Source organism: Stenella coeruleoalba (assembly GCF_951394435.1).
Source record: "Stenella coeruleoalba genome assembly, chromosome: 9".
Taxonomy (NCBI): Eukaryota; Metazoa; Chordata; class Mammalia; order Artiodactyla; family Delphinidae; genus Stenella; species Stenella coeruleoalba.
This window is the reverse complement of record NC_137155.1, coordinates 47153135-47173747: the sequence shown is the minus strand read 5'-3', so window position 1 is coordinate 47173747 and position 20613 is coordinate 47153135. Positions and strand designations below refer to the sequence as shown.

At 35.8% G+C, this 20613-nt stretch overlaps 1 protein-coding gene across 8 annotated transcripts in view; it reads left to right on the top strand.

The window, feature by feature from the left end:
- PPP1R9A (protein phosphatase 1 regulatory subunit 9A) overlaps positions 1 to 20613 on the top strand; it is a 320981-nt gene that overhangs the window by 205184 nt on the left and 95184 nt on the right. For 5 of the 8 annotated variants that reach the window (XM_079932585.1, XM_079932582.1, XM_079932579.1 and 2 more), the window contains exons 6-7: positions 12249 to 12384; positions 16267 to 16329. In XM_079932585.1, the coding sequence (XP_079788711.1) occupies positions 12249 to 12384; positions 16267 to 16329 (199 nt within the window). The remainder of the gene's footprint in view (positions 1 to 12248; positions 12385 to 16266; positions 16330 to 20613) is intronic. The other 3 variants (XM_079932586.1, XM_079932584.1, XM_079932583.1) reach the window with 1 other exon arrangement.

The window sequence follows — 20613 nt, the reverse complement described above, 5'->3', positions numbered from 1 at the left end:
TGTATTATATTCCATACCATGAAATATTTCTTAGCAATACAAAGGAATGAGCTGCCAATATATTTAGCACCATGTATGACTCTCAAAACTATTATATTGAGTAAGAAGCCAGACACAAAAGGCTTTACACTGCTTGAATCCATTTAAACTGCAAAGAAGAAAGAGGGAACATTTTTGGGGTGACAGAATATTCTATATTGTGGTTATTGTGTTTGTTATACAACTGTATATATATTTGTCAAAACATATAATACAATTTAAATTTGGTAAATTTTGTTGTATATAAACTTGACCTCAGTAAAACTGATTCTTAAAATATGTGATAATAGTTAAAATTAACTTAAAAAGTGCTATGCTAACTAATTATATTGAGGTGATGGTGATTTGGGAAGGAGTATCATGTTTCTTTAAGAAAGGCAGATGTAGTCAAACAATTTCATTAACAATATGTAGATTTTATTGTGCTGTATACTTTTATTTTTAAAATATTTTGTTATTGGGTTTTTACCAGAAAAAAATATATCTATATAAAATTCTTTATTATGTATGGACCCTTTTCCTTATTCAAACATAGACTTGCAACGTAACTTTTAAGAACTCATGTTTTTGGGCCTGTAGCTTTAAGTGGGACCTTAACTATCTTATTTACTACTATGTGCCTGGCATAATTGGTGTACGTATTGTTGCATAACATATTACTCCCAAATTTAGCGACTTGAAACAGCAACTTTTTTTATCTCAGTTTCTGTGATCCACTTCCCCGCTTTCTCATGAGAGCCTCTCTACAGGGATGCCTCACAACATGGAAACTAGATTCCCCAGAGGGAGCGAGGCAAGGGAGTAGCCAAGATGCAATCTGCCATCTTTTCATAGAGCCGAAGTGACATTCCATCAGTTCTGTATTTTATTTGATAAAAGTGAGTCAACAAGTCCATCCCACACTCAACGGGAGAGAATTACACAAGACATAAATATAAGAATACAGAGATTACTTGAATACATCTTAGAGGCTGACTATTATTTAGTGATCAGTAATTAGTTGGATGGATGGACGGACAGATGGATAGACAGGCAGACGGATTAATGTTATACCATAATACAATTTATGTTTAACGTTGCATACCTTATCTTAAGAACCCTGAAAACCTTGAGACTATTTAAGAAAGACTGACCTTTGGATGGTGAGAGATCTAAACATTTTTCCTTCTATACATAAAAGATTATACAAACTTTTGCCTAAAATATAGAAAAATTTTAAAAGACATGGTAACAATTGTCAAGCATTTGAAAGAGTGAACTCTGGAACAAGGATGAGTTGTTGTTTTTAACTCCAGACAGCCTTCCTAGTACTGAAAGGCAGCTGTTATAGGAAAGTGATGCTATAGAAGAGATTGTGCTTCAGTATGAGAAATTTCTAATAAATTTTATGTTTGCTCTTCAGTGCTGTTCACATTAAACTTTAAATGCTTTCTGAAAAGTACCTGCTACTTGTGCTCAATCACTAAGCACTCATGCTTTTATCCCCAGTGAATGTATTTAACAACTTTCTGACATCAAGTCATATAACACTTCTGGAGGTCAGGATTTTATAGGAACTATAGTTACACACAATAGAAAATAAATTAATCTGAGGGTCTTAAATATTCCTCTGTCCTTTTTGGAAGAGGTTATGATATTCAAAAGAAAATATAAGTGAATGATAAGTGACTTTTTTATAGCTATGCTCATGTTTATTTTGGATTCACCCCTGGGCATGTAATTTCTAAGTATGGAAGTTTTAAAATATTTTTCTTTATGTAATGTCATTGGTGTATTTGAGATCTCTATTGAAATGCATTGAATATTGAAATGTTTTCACTTTATTCACATCATTTTAATATGAATTTTTGTCACCATTACAACACAAGGGGAAATTGAGAGTTTCACTTTTTAACAGAGCCTTGGTTTTGTGGTTGGGTGTAATGGAGTGTCATACATAATGGAGGGTGGTGAGGGTATTATCATGTTCATGGAAATCATGAGTCATTGTGGATTTTGTACTTACATTACTCCTAAGACTATATCCCCTTTCCCTCAGATAAGAGGAGCAGCCACTCTAAAGTTGGGACCGTGGATAATAAAAGTTTACTCTCATATATATGAGAATAGTCAGCAACAACTAGTGATAGGAAGAAGATTAAAGACAGTGGGGATTTCAGAAAACTACTTAAAGGGGACTTTGGCTTAATGAGATGTTTTCTGGTGTCACTATGTACAGATTAACATTCTCAAAAAATCCTTTTTAGTATTTTTGTGTGTAAACGTTTAAACCTGAGACATCAGAGCTAACTATTAAATAGAGAAATGTCATTTCTTGAAAGGACGTAGCATTTTAGAAAATATATAGTCCTTGACGTAGCATAAGTTAGGCAATGTTTTTTAAATAATCCAACTACTTTTTTTTCTTACATTGAACTATAGTGTAGAAAGAAGTTCTTTATAATCAGAGTTGGGTTAGATACAAAATTCATTTCCAGGAACTAAGGCTTACAATTAGGTTTAAATATTTCAGATCTGTCTTTTAAAAGCAAACATTTTTAGATGAATTTTAAAATTTTTAAATGCTAAATATATAGTACATTAATCTAGATGCCAATATGGAAAGGAAACATATGTAAGAGTCTTCAAGTATAAGAAAGAGGGAAAAGCCTGGTTGTGCAGAACTTCAGCCTCTGAATACAATCAGCAACTTTAGTGAAGGGAGATGGATATACTTTTGCCACCATTGCTCAGTAAAATTAAGTTAAATATTTTAAAAGCTATCAAGTTCACACCGTAAGATGTCATCAAATATAGAAAAAAATGAGTTTTTACCAAAATGTTTAAAAGCACCATGTGGTCTTGTGATCCAAGCCTGAAGTAAAATGATAATAGGTCTTGTGCATCTAGTTTTCTTTTTATTATTAAGGTTTTTTGCATATGATAAGTATTTGTTTATAGAATATTTGAATGAAAGAATTGATTTTATTAGAACTAATAACTATATCCTGATTTAGCTTTTCCTTTTTTAGATTAGCTTAATTCCACATTTATAATTAAAAAGTTTTGATGTCATAATAAGTGCCATTTTTGACTAATGTATCACTTTTATTGGAATAACTTATATCGGAAAAACAGACACTCATAAATCATCATTTTTCAACATAACCTCTCACATCATTCTTTATGACTACAATTCAGCAAATTGTAAATGGGATTTTATACTTGTTTGTTTTTGTTTGACAGCTCACCAGAGAATTCAATAAACTAATCAAATGAATTCCATATAATCTCGTCATCTAAACTCCAAAGGACAGTACGTGGACATTGCTTTGTCTTATAATCGATGAAAAGAAAAGGAAAAACTGATCTATCTGCCTTTGCCTATTTTATCTCAGCCTGAGGGGCAGAGGAGACAGTTCTTTGTAAAATAATTCATGTTGAAATGCATGATTGTTTTAAACACTAGAAACAAGCCATGCTGTAAAAACATAAACCCTAGTTATAGATTTTGTTTTTTTTTTAATTTTTTTTTTTTCTGCAAGGTTCTACTCAAATGCCACAGTCTTTTCTTTTTTTTTTATTTTTTATTTATTTATTTATTTTTTTTTAAACATCTTTATTGGAGTATAATTGCTTTACAATGGTATGTTAGTTTCAGCTTCACAACAAAATGAATCAGTTATATATACACATATGTTCCCATATCTCTTCCCGCTTGCGTCTCCCTCCCTCCCACCCTCCCTATCCCACCCCTCCAGGCGGTCACAAAGCACCGAGCTGATCTCCCTGTGCTATGCGGCTGCTTCCCACTAGCTATCTACCTTACGTTTGGTAGTGTATATATGTCCATGCCTCTTTATCGCTTTGTCACCGTTTACCCTTCCCCCTCCCCATAGCCTCAAATCCATTCTCTAGTAAGTCTGTGTCTTTATTCCTGTTTCACCCCTAGGTTTTTCATGACATTTTTTTTTCCTTAAAGTCCATATATATGTGTTAGCATGTGGTATTTGTCTCTCTCTTTCTGACTTACTTCACTCTGTATGACAGACTCTAGGTCTATCCACCTCATTACAAATAGCTCAATTTCGTTTCTTTTTATGGCTGAGTAATATTCCATTGTATATATGTGCCACGTCTTCTTTATCCATTCATCCAATGATGGACACTTAGGTTGTTTCCATCTCTGGGCTATTGTAAATAGAGCTGCAATGAACATTTTGGTACATGACTCTTTGAATTATGGTTTTCTCAGGGTATATGCCCAGTAGTGGGATTCCTGGGTCATATGGTAGTTCTATTTGCAGTTTTTTAAGGAACCTCCACACTGTTCTCCACAGTGGCTGTATCAATTTACATTCCCACCAACAGTGTAAGAGGGTTCCCTTTTCTCCACACCCTCTCCAGCATTTATTGTTTCTAGAATTTTTGATGATGGCCATTCTGACTGGAGTGAGATGATATCTCATTGTAGTTTTGACTTGCATTTCTCTAATGATTAATGATGTTGAGCATTCTTTCATGTGTTTGTTGGCAGTCTGTATATCTTCTTTGGAGAAATGTCTATTTAGGTCTTCTGCCCATTTTTGGATTGGGTTGTTTGTTTTTTTGTTATTGAGCTGCATGAGCTGCTTGTAAATTTTGGAGATTAATCCTTTGTCAGTTGCTTCATTTGCAAATATTTTCTCCCATTCTGAGGGTTGTCTTTTGGTCTTGTTTATGGTTTCCTTTGCTGCGCAAAGGCTTTTAAGCTTCATTAGGTCCCATTTGTTTATTTTTGTTTTTATTTCCATATCTCTAGGAGGTGGGTCAAAAAGGATCTTGCTGTGATTTATGTCATAGAGTGTCCTGCCTATGTTTTCCTCTAAGAGTTTGATAGTTTCTGGCCTTACATTTAGGTCTTTAATCCATTTTGAGCTTATTTTTGTGTATATGGTGTTATGGAGTGATCTAATTTCGTACTTTTACATGTAGCTGTCCAGTTTTCCCAGCACCACTTATTGAAGAGGCTGTCCTTTCTCCACTGTACATTCCTGCCTCCTTTATCAAAGATAAGTTGACCATATGTGCGTGGGTTTATCTCTGGGTTTTCTATCCTGTTCCATTGATCTGTATTTCTGTTTTTGTGCCAGTACCATACTGTCTTGATTACTGTAGCTTTGTAGTAGAGTCTGAAGTCAGGGGGCCTGATTTCTCCAGCTCCGTTTTTCATTCTCAAGATTGCTTTGGCTATTCGGGGTCTTTTGTGTTTCTATACAAATTGTGAAATTTTTTGTTCTAGTTCTGTGCAAAATGCCAGTGGTAGTTTGATAGGGATTGCATTGAATCTGTAGATTGCTTTGGGTAGTATACTCATTTTCACAATGTTGATTCTTCCAATACAAGAACATGGTATATCTCTCCATCTGTTTGTATCATCTTTAATTTCTTTCATCAGTGTCTTATAATTTTCTGCATACAGGTCTTTTGTCTCCTTAGGTAGGTTTATTCCTAGATATTTTATTCTTTTTGTTGCAATGGTAAATGGGAGTGTTTTCTTGATTTCAGTTTCAGATTTTTCATCCTTAGTGTATAGGAATGCCAGAGATTTGTGCATTAATTTTGTATCCTGCTACTTTACCAAATTTATTGATCAGCTCTAGTAGTTTTCTGGTAGCATCTTTAGGATTATCTATGTATAGTATCATGTCATCTGCAAAGAGTGACAGCTTTACTTCTTCTTTTCCGATTTGGATTCCTTTTATTTCCTTTTCTCCTCTGATTGCTGTGACTAAAACTTCCAAAACTATGTTGAATAAGAGTGGTGAGAGTGGGCAACCTTGTCTTGTTCCTGATCTTAGTCGAAATGCTTTCAGTTTTTCACCACTGAGGATGATGTTGGCTGTGGCTTTGTCATATATGGCCTTTATTTCCATAGAGGAAAGTTCCCTCTATGCCTACTTTCTGCAGGGTTTTTATCATAAATGGGTGTCGAATTTTGTCAAAAGCTTTCTCTGCATCTATTGAGATGATCATATGGTTTTTCTCCTTCAATTTGTTAATATGGTGTATCACGTTGATTGATTTGTGTGTATTGAAGAATCCTTGCATTCCTGGAATAAACCCCACTTGATCATGGTGTATGATCTGTTTAATGTTCTGTTGGATTCTGTTTGCTAGTATTTTGCTAGTATTTTGTTGAGGATTTTTGCCTCTATGTTCATCAGTGATATTGGCCTGTAATTTTCTTTCTTTGTGACATCCTTGTCTGGGTTTGGTATCAGGGTGATGGTGGCCTCGTAGAATGAGTTGGGGAGTGTTCCTCCCTCTGCTATATTTTGGAAGAGTTTGAGAAGGATTGGTGATAGCTCTTCTCTAAATGTTTGGTAGAATTCGCCTGTGAAGCCATCTGGTCCTGGGCTTTTGCTTGTTGGAAGATTTTTAATCACAGTTTCAATTTCAGTGCTTGTGATTGGTCTGTTCATATTTTCTGTTTCTTCCTGATTCAGTCTTGGCAGGTTGTGCCTTTCTAAGAATTCGTCCATTTCTTCCAGGTTGTCCATTTTATTGGCATAGAGTTGCTTGTAGTAATCTCTCATGATCTTTTGTATTTCTGCAGTGTCAGTTGTTACTTCTCCTTTTTCATTTCTAATTCTATTGATTGGTGTCTTCTCCCTTTTTTTCTTGATGAGTCTGGCTAATGGTTTATCAATTTTGTTTATCCTTTCAAAGAACCAGCTTTTAGTTTTATTGATCTTTGCTATCGTTTCCTTCATTTCTTTTTCATTTATTTCTGATCTGATTTTTATGATTTCTTTCCTTCTGCTACCATTTGGGTTTTTTTGTTCTTCTTTCTCTAATTGCTTTATGTGCAAGGTTAGGTTGTTTATTCGAGATGTTTCCTGTTTCTTAAGGTAGGATTGTATTGCTATAAACTTCCCTCTTAGAACTGCTTTTGCTGCATCCCATAGATTTTGAGTCGTCGTGTCTCCATTGTCATTTGTTTCTAGGTATTTTTTGATTTCCTCTTTGATTTCTTCAGTGATCACTTCGTTATTAAGTCGTGTATTTTTTAGCCTCCATGTGTTTGTATTTTTTACAGATCTTTTCTTGTAATTGATATCTAGTCTCATAGCGTTGTGGTCAGAAAAGATACTTGATACAATTTCAATTTTCTTAAATTTACCAAGGCTTGATTTGTGACCCAAGATATGATCTATCCTGGAGAATGTTCCATGAGCACTTGAGAAAAATGTGTATTCTGTTGTTTTTGGATGGAATGTCCTATAAATATCAATTAAGTCCATCTTGTTTAATGTATCATTTAAAGCTTGTGTTTCCTTATTTATTTTCATTTTGGATGATCTGTCCATTGGTGAAAGTGGGGTGTTAAACTCCCCTACTATGAATGTGTTACTGTCGATTTCCCGTTTTATGGCTGTTAGTATTTGCCTTATGTATTGAGGTGCTCCTATGTTGGGTGCATAAATATTTAAAATTGTTATATCTTTTTCTTGGATCGATCCCTTGATCATTATGTAGTGTCCTTCTTTGTCTCTTCTAATAGTCTTTATTTTAAAGTCTTTTGTCTGATATGAGAATTGCTACTCCAGCTTTCTTTTGGCTTCCATTTGCATGAAATACCTTTTTCCATCCCCTTACTTTCAGTCTGTATGTGTCTCTAGGTCTGAAGTGGGTCTCTTGTAGACAGCAAATATATGCGTCTTGTTTTAGTATCCATTCAGCCAATCTGTGTCTTTTGGTGGGAGCATTTAGTCCATTTACGTTTAAGGTAATTATCGATACGTATGTTCCCATTCCTATTTTCTTAATTGTTTTGGGTTCGTTATTGTAGGTCTTTTCCTTCTCTTGTGTTTCTTGCCTAGAGAAGTTCTTTTATCAGTTGTTGTAGAGCTGGTTTGGTGGTGCTGAACTCTCTCAGCTTTTGCTTGTCTTTAAATGTTTTAATTTCTCCATCAAATCTGAATGAGATCCTTGCTGGGTAGAGTAATCTTGGTTGCAGGTTTTTCTCCTTCATCACTTTAAATATGTCCTGCCAGTCCCTTCTGGCTTGCAGAGTTTCTGCTGAAAGATCAGCTGTTAACATTATGGGGATTCTCTTGTGTGTTATTTGTTGTTTTTCCCTTGCTGCTTTTAATATGTTTTCTTTGTATTTAATTTTTGACAGTTTGATTAATATGTGTTTGGGCGTGTTTCTCCTTGGATTTATCCTGTATGGGACTCGCTGTGCTTCCTGGACTTGATTAACTATTTCCTTTCCCGTATTAGGGAAGTTTTTAACTATAATCTCTTCAAATATTTTCTCAGTCCCTTTCTTTTTCTCTTCTTCTTCTGGAACCCCTATAATTCGAATGTTGATGCGTTTAATGTTGTCCCAGAGGTCTCTGAGACTGTCCTCAGTTCTTTTCATTCTTTTTTCTTTATTCTGCTCTGCAGTAGTTATTTCCACTATTTTATCTTCCAGGTCACTTATCCATTCTTCTGCCTCAGTTATTCTGCTATTGATCCCATCTAGAGTATTTTTCATTTCATTTATTGTGTTGTTCATCATTGTTTGTTTCATCTTTAGTTCTTCTAGGTCCTTGTTAAATGTTTCTTGCATTTTGTCTATTCTATTTCCAAGATTTTGGATCATCTTTTTATCATTATTCTGAATTCTTTTTCAGGTAAACTGCCTATTTCCTCTTCATTTGTTAGGTCTGGTGGGTTTTTATCTTGCTCCTTCAACTGCTGTGTGTTTTTCTGTCTTCTCATTTTGCTTATCTTACTGTGTTTGGGGTCTCCTTTTTGCAGGCTGAAGGTTCGTAGTTCCTGTTGTTTTTAGTGTCTGTCCCCAGTGGCTAAGGTTGGTTCAGTGGGTTGTGTAGGCTTCCTGGTGGAGGGTACTAGTGCCTGTGTTCTGGTGGATGAGGCTGGATCTTGTCTTTCTGGTGGGCAGGTCCACGTCCGGTGGTGTGTTTTGGGGTGTCTGTAGACATATTATGATTTTAGGCAGCCTCTCTGCTAATGGGTGGGGTTGTGTTCCTGTCTTGCTAGTTGTTTGGCATAGGATGAGTGAAGCTGGGTGCTGGCGTTGAGATGGAGATCTCTGGGAGATTTTCGCCTTTTGATATTATGTGCAGCTAGGAGGCCTCTTGTGGACCAGTGTCTTGAAGTTGGCTCTCCCACGTCAGAGGCACAGCACTGACTCCTGGCTGTAGCACCAAGATCCTTTCATCCACACGGCTCCTTAATTTAGGGTGATTCGTTGTCTATTCATGTATTCCACAGATGCAGGGTTCATCAGATTGATTGTGGAGCTTTAATCCGCTGCTTCTGAGGCTGCTGAGAGAGATTTCCCTTTCTCTTCTTTGTTCTCACAGCTCCCAGTGGCTCAGCTTTGGATTTGGCCCCGCCTGTGCGTGTAGGTCGCTGGAGGGTGTCTGTTCGCTCAGACTAGACAGGGTTAAAGGAGCCGCTGATTCGGAGGCTCTGGCTCACTCAGGCCGGGGAGGGGGGGGGGGGGTAGGGCAGAGGCCGGCGTGACGTTGCACCAGCCTGAGGTGCGCCGTGCGTTCTCCCGGGGGAGTTGTCCCTGGATCCCGGGACCCTGGCAGTGGCGGGCTGCACAGGCTCCCCGGAAGGGGTTGTGGATAGTGACCTGTGTTCGCACACAGGCTTCTTGGTGGCGGCAGCAGCGGCCTTAGCATCTCATGTCTGTCTCTGGGGTCCACACTTTTAGCCGCGGCTCGCGCCCGTCTCTGGAGCTCCTTTAAGCAGCGTTCTTAATCCCCTCTCCTCGGGCACCAGGATATAAAGAGGGAAGAAAAAGTCTCTTGCCTCTTCGGCAGGTCCAGACTTTTCCCTGGACTCCCTCCTGGCTAGCGGCGGTGCACTAATGCCCTGCAGGCTGTGTTCACGCCGCCAACCCCAGTCCTCTCCCGGCGCTCTGACTGAAGCCGGAACCTCAGCTCCCAGCCCCGCCCGCCCCGGCAGGTGAGCAGACAAGCCTCTCGGCTGGTGAGTGCCGGTCGGCCCTGATCCTCTGTGCTGGAATCTCTTCTTTGCCCTCCGCACCCCTGTTGCTGTGGTCTCCTCCGTGGCTCCAAAGCTCCCCCACTCCGCCACCCGCAGTCTCCGCCCTCGAAGGGGCTTCCTAGTGTGTGGACACTTTTCCTCCTTCACAGCTCCCTCCCGCTGGTGCAGGACCCGTCCCTATCCTTTTGTCTCTGTTTATTTTTTTCTTTTGCCCTAACCAAGTACGTGGGGGGTTTCTTGCCTTTTGGGAGGTCTGAGGTCTTCTGCCAGCGTTCAGTAGGTGTTCTGTAGGAGTTGTTCCACGTGTAGATGTATTTCTGGTGTATCTGTGGGGAGGAAGGTGATCTCGTCTTACTCTTCCGCCATCTTCCCGGAAGTGGACCCATCAATGGGCTTTTTAAATGAAATTGGCAAGCTGGTTGTAAAAGTTATATAGCACGTTAGATAACTTAGAATAGTCAAAATAATTTTGAAAAAGATATACATAGTTGGATAACTCATAGCACCTAGTTTCACGATTTACTATATAGTAATCAAGGCAGTGTTGTATTGGTACAAGGATAAATACATCAATGGAACAGATTGGCAAGTCCAAAAATCAGCACACAAGTACATGGTCAATTGATTTGCAACAAATGTCCCTGAGTAATTCAAGTGGTGGTAATGAATAGTCTTTTTAAGAAATGGTATGGAAACAACTGGTTACTCATTTGGAAAATAATGAAATTCCCCCCTTACCAAGCATCATGCATGAAAATTAGTTTGAAAGATTTTGCATACCTAATAAAAAATCAAAACGTTAACCAGAAAAATGGGAGAAAAATCTCAGCAATATTAAATCAGGAAAAGATTTCTTAGGTAGGAAACACAAGGCACAATCTTTTAAAAAGCGATAAACTGGACTTCCTTGAAAGACATAATTAAGAAGATGAAAAAGCAAGGCACAGATTGAGAGAAGATAATAAACATATGCATATATGATTTGTGTGCATGTATGTATCTGTGTATGTGTATGTATCTATAACATTTATAGATAAGGATATATATCCAGAATATATAAACAGTTATTATAACTCAATAATTAGTAATTTCCCAAAGGAAAATAACTCAGATGATAAATGAACACCCAAGCATAATTTCAAAAGTCCTGTTTGAAACTACATAAAAATATTTCTAAAAAGACATTTAATTACTAACATCCAAGTATAAAAATTTTGACCTTTAGTGAATTTGTACAGAGAATGGTACAGTATTTCATTTAAAATTGTAATTGAAAATAGCAACATATTATAATCAGAGGAAATCATCATTTAAGCATAGAAGCAAGATTAAACAGTTACATCCAAAATAATGAAGTTAAATAATATATGGAAACTATATCATGGAGACATATTATTTGTATTTTTAGAAAAATAGAACCATATATTAGTGTGAAAAGATGTTAAAAAGTGAATATTAATTTGTTGAGGAAGAAACATAGGATCAATGAGGGTGTATCATAAGTGACTAGCTGGCAATAAGTAAATGGCTTTCCTGTTTTTTTCTTTATACTTATAGGAATTAGTATCAACAGATATTTCACCTTGACTCTTTATTTCTTGAGGCCACATCCTTCCTCATAGCGTCTTTCTCCAAAAGAAATGAACTAATTTGCCACCTCTCCTTATTTTAGTTTTTCATTTTAAAAACAAAAACAAAAAGTACATTTGTTTCCCCTTCTTTTTCTTATCTCCAGAGTTACAATTGCTTAGCAACAGGTCAGTGCCTCTTTATTTATTTACTCACATAGGGTATGCCATACCTCAAAATATTTTTGAAGTAGTTTTTGCATTATAAAGAGGACATAATTATGAAAATGATTCTGAAGTTCAATGGTACAGTAAATTATGAGCTTGCTTTCATTTTGCAGGGCATCAAAAATGTGTAAAGTACTGTAGAATGGATTACATCTGTTTTGTCTTCTCCTAAAGTAATAATTTTTTATGATCCTTTACTTTTCCCATTTCTTTTCCTTTGGGCTGTGGCTGAAAAAATCACTTTAATTGCTCAGCTAACCTCTTCTTCTACCCAGGCATACCTTTCAAAAAATATAGGTAGTATTATTTTTTTGAGGTTTGATGTACCCTGATGAAGTATGAAGCTTGGTTACTTTTCTTAGCATTCCTTTTTGCTGGAGAGTCTAACTATATCAGTTTTCTTTAACCTTCGTATAGATTTGTTATTGGGCGAGAAAAACCAGGACAAGTGAGTGAGGTTGCCCAGTTGATAAGCCAAACGCTGGAACAAGAAAGGCGCCAGAGAGAGCTGCTTGAACAGCACTATGCCCAGTATGATGCCGACGATGATGAGGTAAGTTGCATTTGCAAACGTTCTTTTTCCTTCATTTCTTCTTACTTCATCCCTACTTGATAAACCTCTCTTTACCGTATAACAGTATGACAGGTCTTTGCAGTTTCTCAAGGAGGATGTGTCGACATTCAACTCACAGAAAGGAAATATTACTTGCGTTTGTTATTAGCTTATCAATCAAGTAATTGTATCATATTTACAGTATGAAGACTTCTGGATCAAATAAGTCCTCTTTTACCACAGTATTAAGATAAATTCACTGAAACAAAAAAGGGTAAGAATACCAAAATGTGAATAGTAGCTATCTTTTTGTTGGAATTAGGTGATTTTCTCTCTCTGCTTTATATTTTTTCAATTTTTTCTAAATTTTCTAAATTGGTAAACATTGAGTGAAAAGGCACATATACATACACAAACATACACAGAAAAGTACTGAAAATTGCTGAGTGTTTTCAGGTTTTCCCCCCCCCCAGGAAGAGAAAGTTCTTTGGATCTGCTCACTATGATTTGTGCTAACATAATGCAGAACAAAGCTTTTCCACCAGCACATATTCCATAGAGTAGATACATACTGGAATAATTTTGCATCCTGCTCTCTGCAGAAGATCAAGCAAATGAATAGAAGCTAACCCCCAAGTGAAAACTTCTCTATGGAACCCTTGTGTGTTGTAATATAATACAGATGCTGGTCTATTTCTAATGTAAATGCCAAATGTACATTGATAAAATGGGACAACATGCTTTATTATAAACATGTTTAAACATGCATATGTTTCACATTGGCATGTCAAAGGATCCGTCAACAATTTAGTTGCAGTATTTCATACCTCATAAACATAGTAAATATTCAGGTAAAACAAATACTCTTTTTCATACTAGCTGATATAAATAAGGATAGTGTAACTTCATATGTTCAACCTCTACTCATCTGAATATATTCTTTTTCCAGAACTTCTCTTGGTTTCTAGCCAGGACCTAGTGAAGATCAATAAAGAGACATTCAAATATTTTTCATGTATTTTTAGTCTGGAGTGTTCTAACCCAAATGTATCTTAATTTTTCATCTGTTTGTAGTATAGTGAGGATGTATTCTCTATTATAGTAGAAAATTTTAAGATGGTGCTTCAGTTAACTGTTAATCTAAGAGTAAACATTAGAAATTCTTCACTTGAGTGAATTAGTTTCTTAGAATTCTATTTAGTTGATTTAGTTTTTCACGTTCAGAATTCATTTTAAATGGCAAGTTTTTTTGTTTTTGTTTTTTTACTATACTAAGGTATTATATATGAAAATGTTATCTGGGATTTCGAAACTAAAAAAGTGATTTCCTCAAATATTTGAACTTTCATCTTCCCTAGTTTTCAGTTTTGTGTTTTATCAGAGACACTGATTTGCTTTGGCTTCAGGCCTGAATTAGGATTGTAGAATCATTCTCGGCAGGTTTGGCTTTTACCTGCTCACTCTGTTAGAAAGAATTTGGATCTGAGGTTCAGGGGAGTACGGGTGACATCAAGTGGTGGAAGGTGAGGAAGCCAAATTTTTCAGTCTCTGTGGACCTCAGCTGTCTTTGCTTTAAAGTACAGGTATTGGGCTAAATCTCTAAATTCCTTCCAGTTTCTAATATTCCATGAGCCTGTGAAATGAAGCATCAGGTGTAGCAAGGAAAGAGGGAAAATAAGATAGTTCTTTCATTGAGGCTTCCCAACTGAAATTTTTAGATCATTTACTACATAGTTCCTCCAGTTATTTTGAGGAAATGATCATATTCATCCCCCAAGGTTTTCAACTTAAGCAGCTAAAGCTTTTTCTTAATATCAGATTTTCTCTAATTTAAAAATTTGACTAAATGCAAAAGGAATATTTATCATTCAACACTTATACTTAGGAGTACATCATATGGATTTTGTTTGTTTGTTTGCCTGTTTTTATAAGGAAAGCAGAGTTAGTTGATTGTCACCTGAGCAGATACTCTCAGGGGCAAGGAAGGTAAATAAATATTCAGTGCCAGGCACTAGGCCAGGTGCCTTTCCTACATGATTTCATGTAATCTTTACAGCAAGCAGAAGAATCTTTTCTTTTTTTTTCTAAAAACGTAGTAATTGAGGCTTTTTCTAGTGGTATAGCTAGTAGTTGCCAGATTTAGGATGGGAACAGGGTCTTCCTGGCTCCAAGGCCTGGACTCTTTGCAACACACTGCTGATTTTGAATGGAGTAGACTGATGGGTCTGTCTGTTTTTAGGCACACACAGAGTAACTGGGGAACAAGAGATGCTGGAAGGAAGATTCCTGTTTTGGCTTATGGAGTTTCTTGTAATACTTAGGTTCTGTAATTCTTTGTTCTATATTTCTAATAATAGGGGGATTGAAGACTTGCAGAATTATTTTACTATAGGTAAATACTTAATTCAGAAGTAGCCTATGAAGATAGGGCTTAAAGGGAAGAATAGCTAAGTATACAGCTATTTTACAAAAAAAACAGAGTTTAGCTTTAGGTTAAACTTTTTCTTCTGTCTGTAAGTTGTAGAAATAGAAAGCAGGTGCTTGCTATTATGCTACTTCAAGTAACCTTCACTTTATTGAAAAGGTCAAGGAACCCTTTCCCATTGTTTCTTTCTCTCTCCTGTTCCTCTCTGACCTACCTTTTTCCCTTTCTTGTGTGTTACACACTGCCTCACCAAAGCATGCCCAGTTAAAACCTACCATTAATTTTCTGTACATCGGAGAGATGAACACCCTGCAAATAGTAAAAATCTACTTTTGTGTACACATGTTAATTTATTTACTTGATTAAATTCATTTTTTTACTAATTTTTTACTATCTGGTTACAGTTTAACCAGATATTGTTAAATTGATTGATCTGAGTGTTCTTATTTTTTATTTATTCTGTCTCTGTGTTAATGAAAAGTAAGAGACATAATGGAAATGAGAAGAACCAATATTTGTTATCGAGTGAGTAAATGGTCCTTGAATAATTGATTTAATTTTATATGTAATTGAACAATTTATTGATTTACATATCTTTGTTAACCCTGAGTTGTGTAATCAATCACTTGGTTTCTTGTTTTTCTTATCATTTATAGAATCATCCTGTGATTTCAAAGTTAGAATCGTTTTTATTTGATAATATCCCCTGTGACATTCCCTGGGCCAGCCAGGAAAACCTCTAATTAAATGCAGAACAACCATGTTCATCCAACTAATTTCCAGAGCCAGCACTTAGATCAGCTTTGTCTGCTGAAGAATAGATAGCTCTGGTTTTGGTCAAATAATCCAAGGTTGATTCTAACTTGGAACTTGTCACATTGACAGAGGGGAGTTGCTTGCTTGAATTGCCTACAGGGAAAACATTGCAATGTGAGAAATATATCCTGAAATTGTAAAAGTTCAGTGGGCGTCTTATCAGAACCATATTTAGGGTTAAGAATACCTTACTATGTATTGTGTGTGCTTACATATATCTGTTTTAATGTTTTAAGAAATTATAAATCATACTCCAGTAGAATTTAAAATATATAGATAATACCCAAACTTCATTTAAATTTCTGATTTTTCTGGGGTTTTTTCCTTCAAATATTTAAACTAGAATAGAGTTTAAAATAAGCAAACACCCAGTTCAGTTAGAATTGCATTCCTGTTTCTGTTCATTCTCTGTTAAACATTATGATTTTTAAAAAAAGTTAAAATGGCTCTGCCTAAAGGCTGAAAAATAAAAGGGAGGATCCTATAAAGAAGAGGGAGGTATAAATCTGAACCACTGAAAAATTTTAAACGTAGATCTGAATATATCTGTGATTGGGTGATTGTACTTCTGGATTTATAGAATTATTGTTTATTTCTTTTTCTTTCTTTCTTTCCTTTTTTTTTTTTAAACAATCTGAAAGGTAACCATGGAGGATTTCAGTAAACCCCTCAGACAGTCAGCACTATCCCACGAAATTCTGGGGGTATGGTAAATTTTTCAACTAGATTTTATTTTCAATAACAAGTTTAATTTCCATTCATACGCCACAGTTACCAATGTTTACCTTTTCATGGTGAGGTGATGTAATTCTGGTATATGTTTTGTGTAGCGTAGGTCATGTATGTATATTTTCGGTATCTGTTTCTATCAAAGAGCAATATGCAATGTGAAACACTGTGGGCTCAGACTGGAAATGAAGTATGAACTGGTACTGTACCACTTTTTTAAATTAGAAAGTATATAATGGTCGTTCACATTAAAATGAATTATTTTACATACACTTTTTAAATTATATGATTATTTTGGTCTTGCTTCTTTAAATATAATATTTATTACACTTTAAAGTCTTAGAGTATATATGGCATTTCAAAGCCGCTTTGTGTAGTAGTTCAAAGCAAGATTAATCATCACTCCAGAAACCAAGGCTCCTTCTCTTAAAATATAACTTAATCTTTCTTTCATAATTTGTTTTTATTACTAGAAATTATTAACAACTGTATCATGACAACATTATTTTTTTAGAATCTTTTAGAGTATTGAATACCATTTAGAGCAACTGCCTACATGGATATGCATTTTTATTGCTTGTGTTAATATGTAATAATTAGAGGCAGAAATACAATGGAAGCTATGGTTTGCATGTGTTAAAGGTTTACAACAATGTAATTTTTATGTGAAAAGCATTAAAGGGATAACATTAAACTTGACTCATGCTGTTTGCTGTCCCTGTCTGGAAGCAGCTGGTGTCGTGTGAACAAGAGACTGCAGTTATTATGGATGGCCTTTTAGTAATGTGAACTGGCTTTATGCTGTGTGTATAGGGCTAAGGAACTAAGCGTTAGGGGTATTAGTTCTTGAAAGTTCATGTTACAGCAAGCACTGGAACTTCAGTGTTTTTTCTCTCATTAGGCTGCTCTCTCTAGTGGGGGAAAAAGCCTTTTTTAATTTTTGTTGTCAACCATTTTAGAACACTGTGGCTGAATTGCAAGGAGTGTCTGGCAACTGCAATAACAATAACAACTATTTCCTTAAGGTTTGTTTTTTGGTGGAAAATAATGCTTATCTGTACCTTCCTGCTTTCATGTGTGAAGTTAAATATTCTGTGTGTCTTATTAACTAGCTCTGTGCTTGGAAGAACTTCTCTAGAGCCATGTGTTTTGTATGTTGAATAATAGTTTGAAAATAACCAATTGAAAAATAATTAACTCTGAAACATAGCACATATTTTAGGCACAGTTTCTGCAATTTGGGCTCACTTCCTAATATTTAACCATGGGTATTTTAAACCCCTAACATTTTAAATATTTTCTGATTTATATTAAAGGGAAGAAAAAGATATCCAACAACAGAGCTGTATGATGTTCATAAAATATAACATACACGGTGACTTATATTATCTTTAAATCCAGTGATTATTTTTTTAGAAAAGGATCGTTTGATACAAAGTTCTTAATTTTTCAAAAAACTAAATGTATATATATTTAAATTATAATAGTACTTGTTTGCACAATTTATATGGTAGGCATACTAAAATGTGTAAAAAGATTTTACACTTTAAATCATAAACTAATTCTCACTATCTTTAGCTGCCAGTAACAGTGACAGAATAACTTAGAAATGGAAAGTCAGGTATATTTAAAAGGGAGATTGCTTTATGGTGATCAGAGGAAACAGAAGAATAGAAGAAGTACAAAACAAGAAAAACAGCTTGTTTACAGACTCCAGTTTGACTGGACCTTTAAAATTATTTAATTTAATTATGTCCTTTGGTTTGTGATCCCCAAATCTATAGTAGTGGTCATTGTAATTGAAACCCAGAATCATAAGGTGCTTGGAAGACATTCAGTTAAAGACTGTATCCATTCTTGGTCTTACCTAAGCAGTGTGCACATGCATGTGTGCACATGCACATATACACCCACATAAATGCACTATCCCCAGGAGGCGGACATCTTCCTCTACTTGAAAGGCCCTCTCTAGAAATATTCTTTGTGTATAGAAATATTATTATTTATAACATGGAGCAGAGACAGGAAGATGTGCATTGTAAAGGGAAATTAGAAGTTAGAATAGAAACCTTTGCCTAAATAATGCCATCTTTTTGTAGCTCATTTTTTTCGTTTTATTTTGTTTATCATAATTCAAGTGATTTGAATATGTTTTCTTATTTTCTTTCCAACTACCACATTGTCATATTAATTCATGAGCCAAATATGAAATATCAGATACACTTTATCAAGTACTTCTAAGCCATTAAATTCCTCTGAGATTATAGACTTTGTACTTTCTAGAAACCATGATAGAACAATTCAGTGATGAACCACAGAGTTTGCAGTGTTACAGAAATGTCACAGAAACAAACACAAATGATAGCATTTTTTCCAACTTTAAAAGCATTTATAAATTGAATATAATTTTTTACCAAAAAGCTCTAAAATGCTAAAATGCATAGTGAGAGATGGGCCTTATTAGCTTGAGAAACTGACTAACTTTCCAGTGGGCCATAAGGATCCTGTGGTTTCCCATGCCTTTGCTCCTCCTGTTTTCTTTACCTTGAATGTCATTCCATACACTCTTTGTTGCTCTTTTGTGCCCACTAATCCTGTTCACCATTCAGGTCTCTGTTTAGATTTCATCTGTCTCCTCCAAAAAGCTTTCCTGGGCTCTCTCAGCTGGGCTGAGGGCCCTTTCTTAATTGAGTCAGTAGCACCTTGTGTATCGCTCTCTATCATTTTTTACCCATAAGCTTGTAATGTCTTCAATGACAGGTCTCGATAGCTGGTTGATTTTTTTTTTTTTTTTTTTGCGGTACGTGGGCCTCTCACTGTTATGGCCTCTCCCGTTGCGGAGCACAGGCTCCAGACGCGCAGGCTCAGTGGCCATGGCTCACGGGCCCAGCCGCTCTGCGGCATGTGGGATCTTCCTGGACCGGGGCACGAACCCGTGTCCCCTGCATCAGCAGGCGGACTCTTAACCACTGCGCCACCAGGGAAGCCCAGCTGGTTGATTTTTAATACATACAGGGATGAGCACAGCACTGGGCAGATTAGAGGAAGCCAAGAAATTGAACTGACTTGAATCACCCAAAGGATATTAAGATGAAAAGTGGAGAGTAGAGTTAAATGAGGAGAATGAAATTTAGTTAGGAGCATAATCTGAAATAGTGAAGGAAGAATGGCATACAATACAAAGATAAAAGAAATGTCAAACCTAGTTAGACTAGAGATTGAAGATAGGGAAAGGGCTGAAGGAATAAGCTGTACTTGTCTTTGGCACTTTGGGGTTTAGCAACGTTCTGTGGGCTTTTGCTACCACATTTTAATTGTTTTGAGAGACCATGAATTTACAAGAAGACCCTATCTCTATCACACTGCACCAAAATCTTCTGCATGTAAAACCAAAAAAATAAATTTGCTTATTTCATTCCTTGAAAACCTTTAGGACCTTAGAAATGGCAACCTGGTGATTCACATTGACATGACTTTTTAGTCATAAATGAATAAACATGTAGTAGAAATAGAATAGTTGAAATGGCCTAAATGATGCCAAGATCAATACTGCATAGATAACCATCTTCTCCTGCCCATTGTATTAACTTAGAAATAGGCTTCAATCATAGAAATACATTTTCATCAGCAGGAAAAACTAAATGGTGACCTGACCAAGGACTGACGTCCTGAAGATGCCTTACTGTGGAGGTTTACCTGGTCTGATAAGGGCTCCATTTATTTTAAACTGATATTGATGCTAGTAAGGGTGGTGGTAAAAACTCTTAATTGATTTCTGGAATTCTGGTTTTTAAAGGGGTTTTTGAAAATTATTTTATTGACATAGAACAAAATGTGCAGATCTTAACTGTATAATTTGATAATTTTTATTACTATATATCCATATTTCACATATTAAAATCAACATTAATGAAGAATAATTTATATACAATAAAATGCACCAATTTCATATGTGTTTAGGTTAACCGTGTGATGAATAACCACCACCACAATAAATATACAGAACATTTTCATCACCTCAAATAGTTCCCTTATAGAACTTTGCAGTCACTCTCAGCCCCAAAAAAGCATTCAGTCTGCTTTCTGACACTATAATTTTGTCAATCCTAGAATGTCATTTGAATGGAATCATAAAGTACATACTTTTTAATGTCTGGCTTCTTTCATATCTCTATCATAATGTCATACTTATCCTAAGTGTTCTCTATATTATGATTATACTGTAATTGGTGTTGCTTTGGGTTACAATAGAAAAAGCC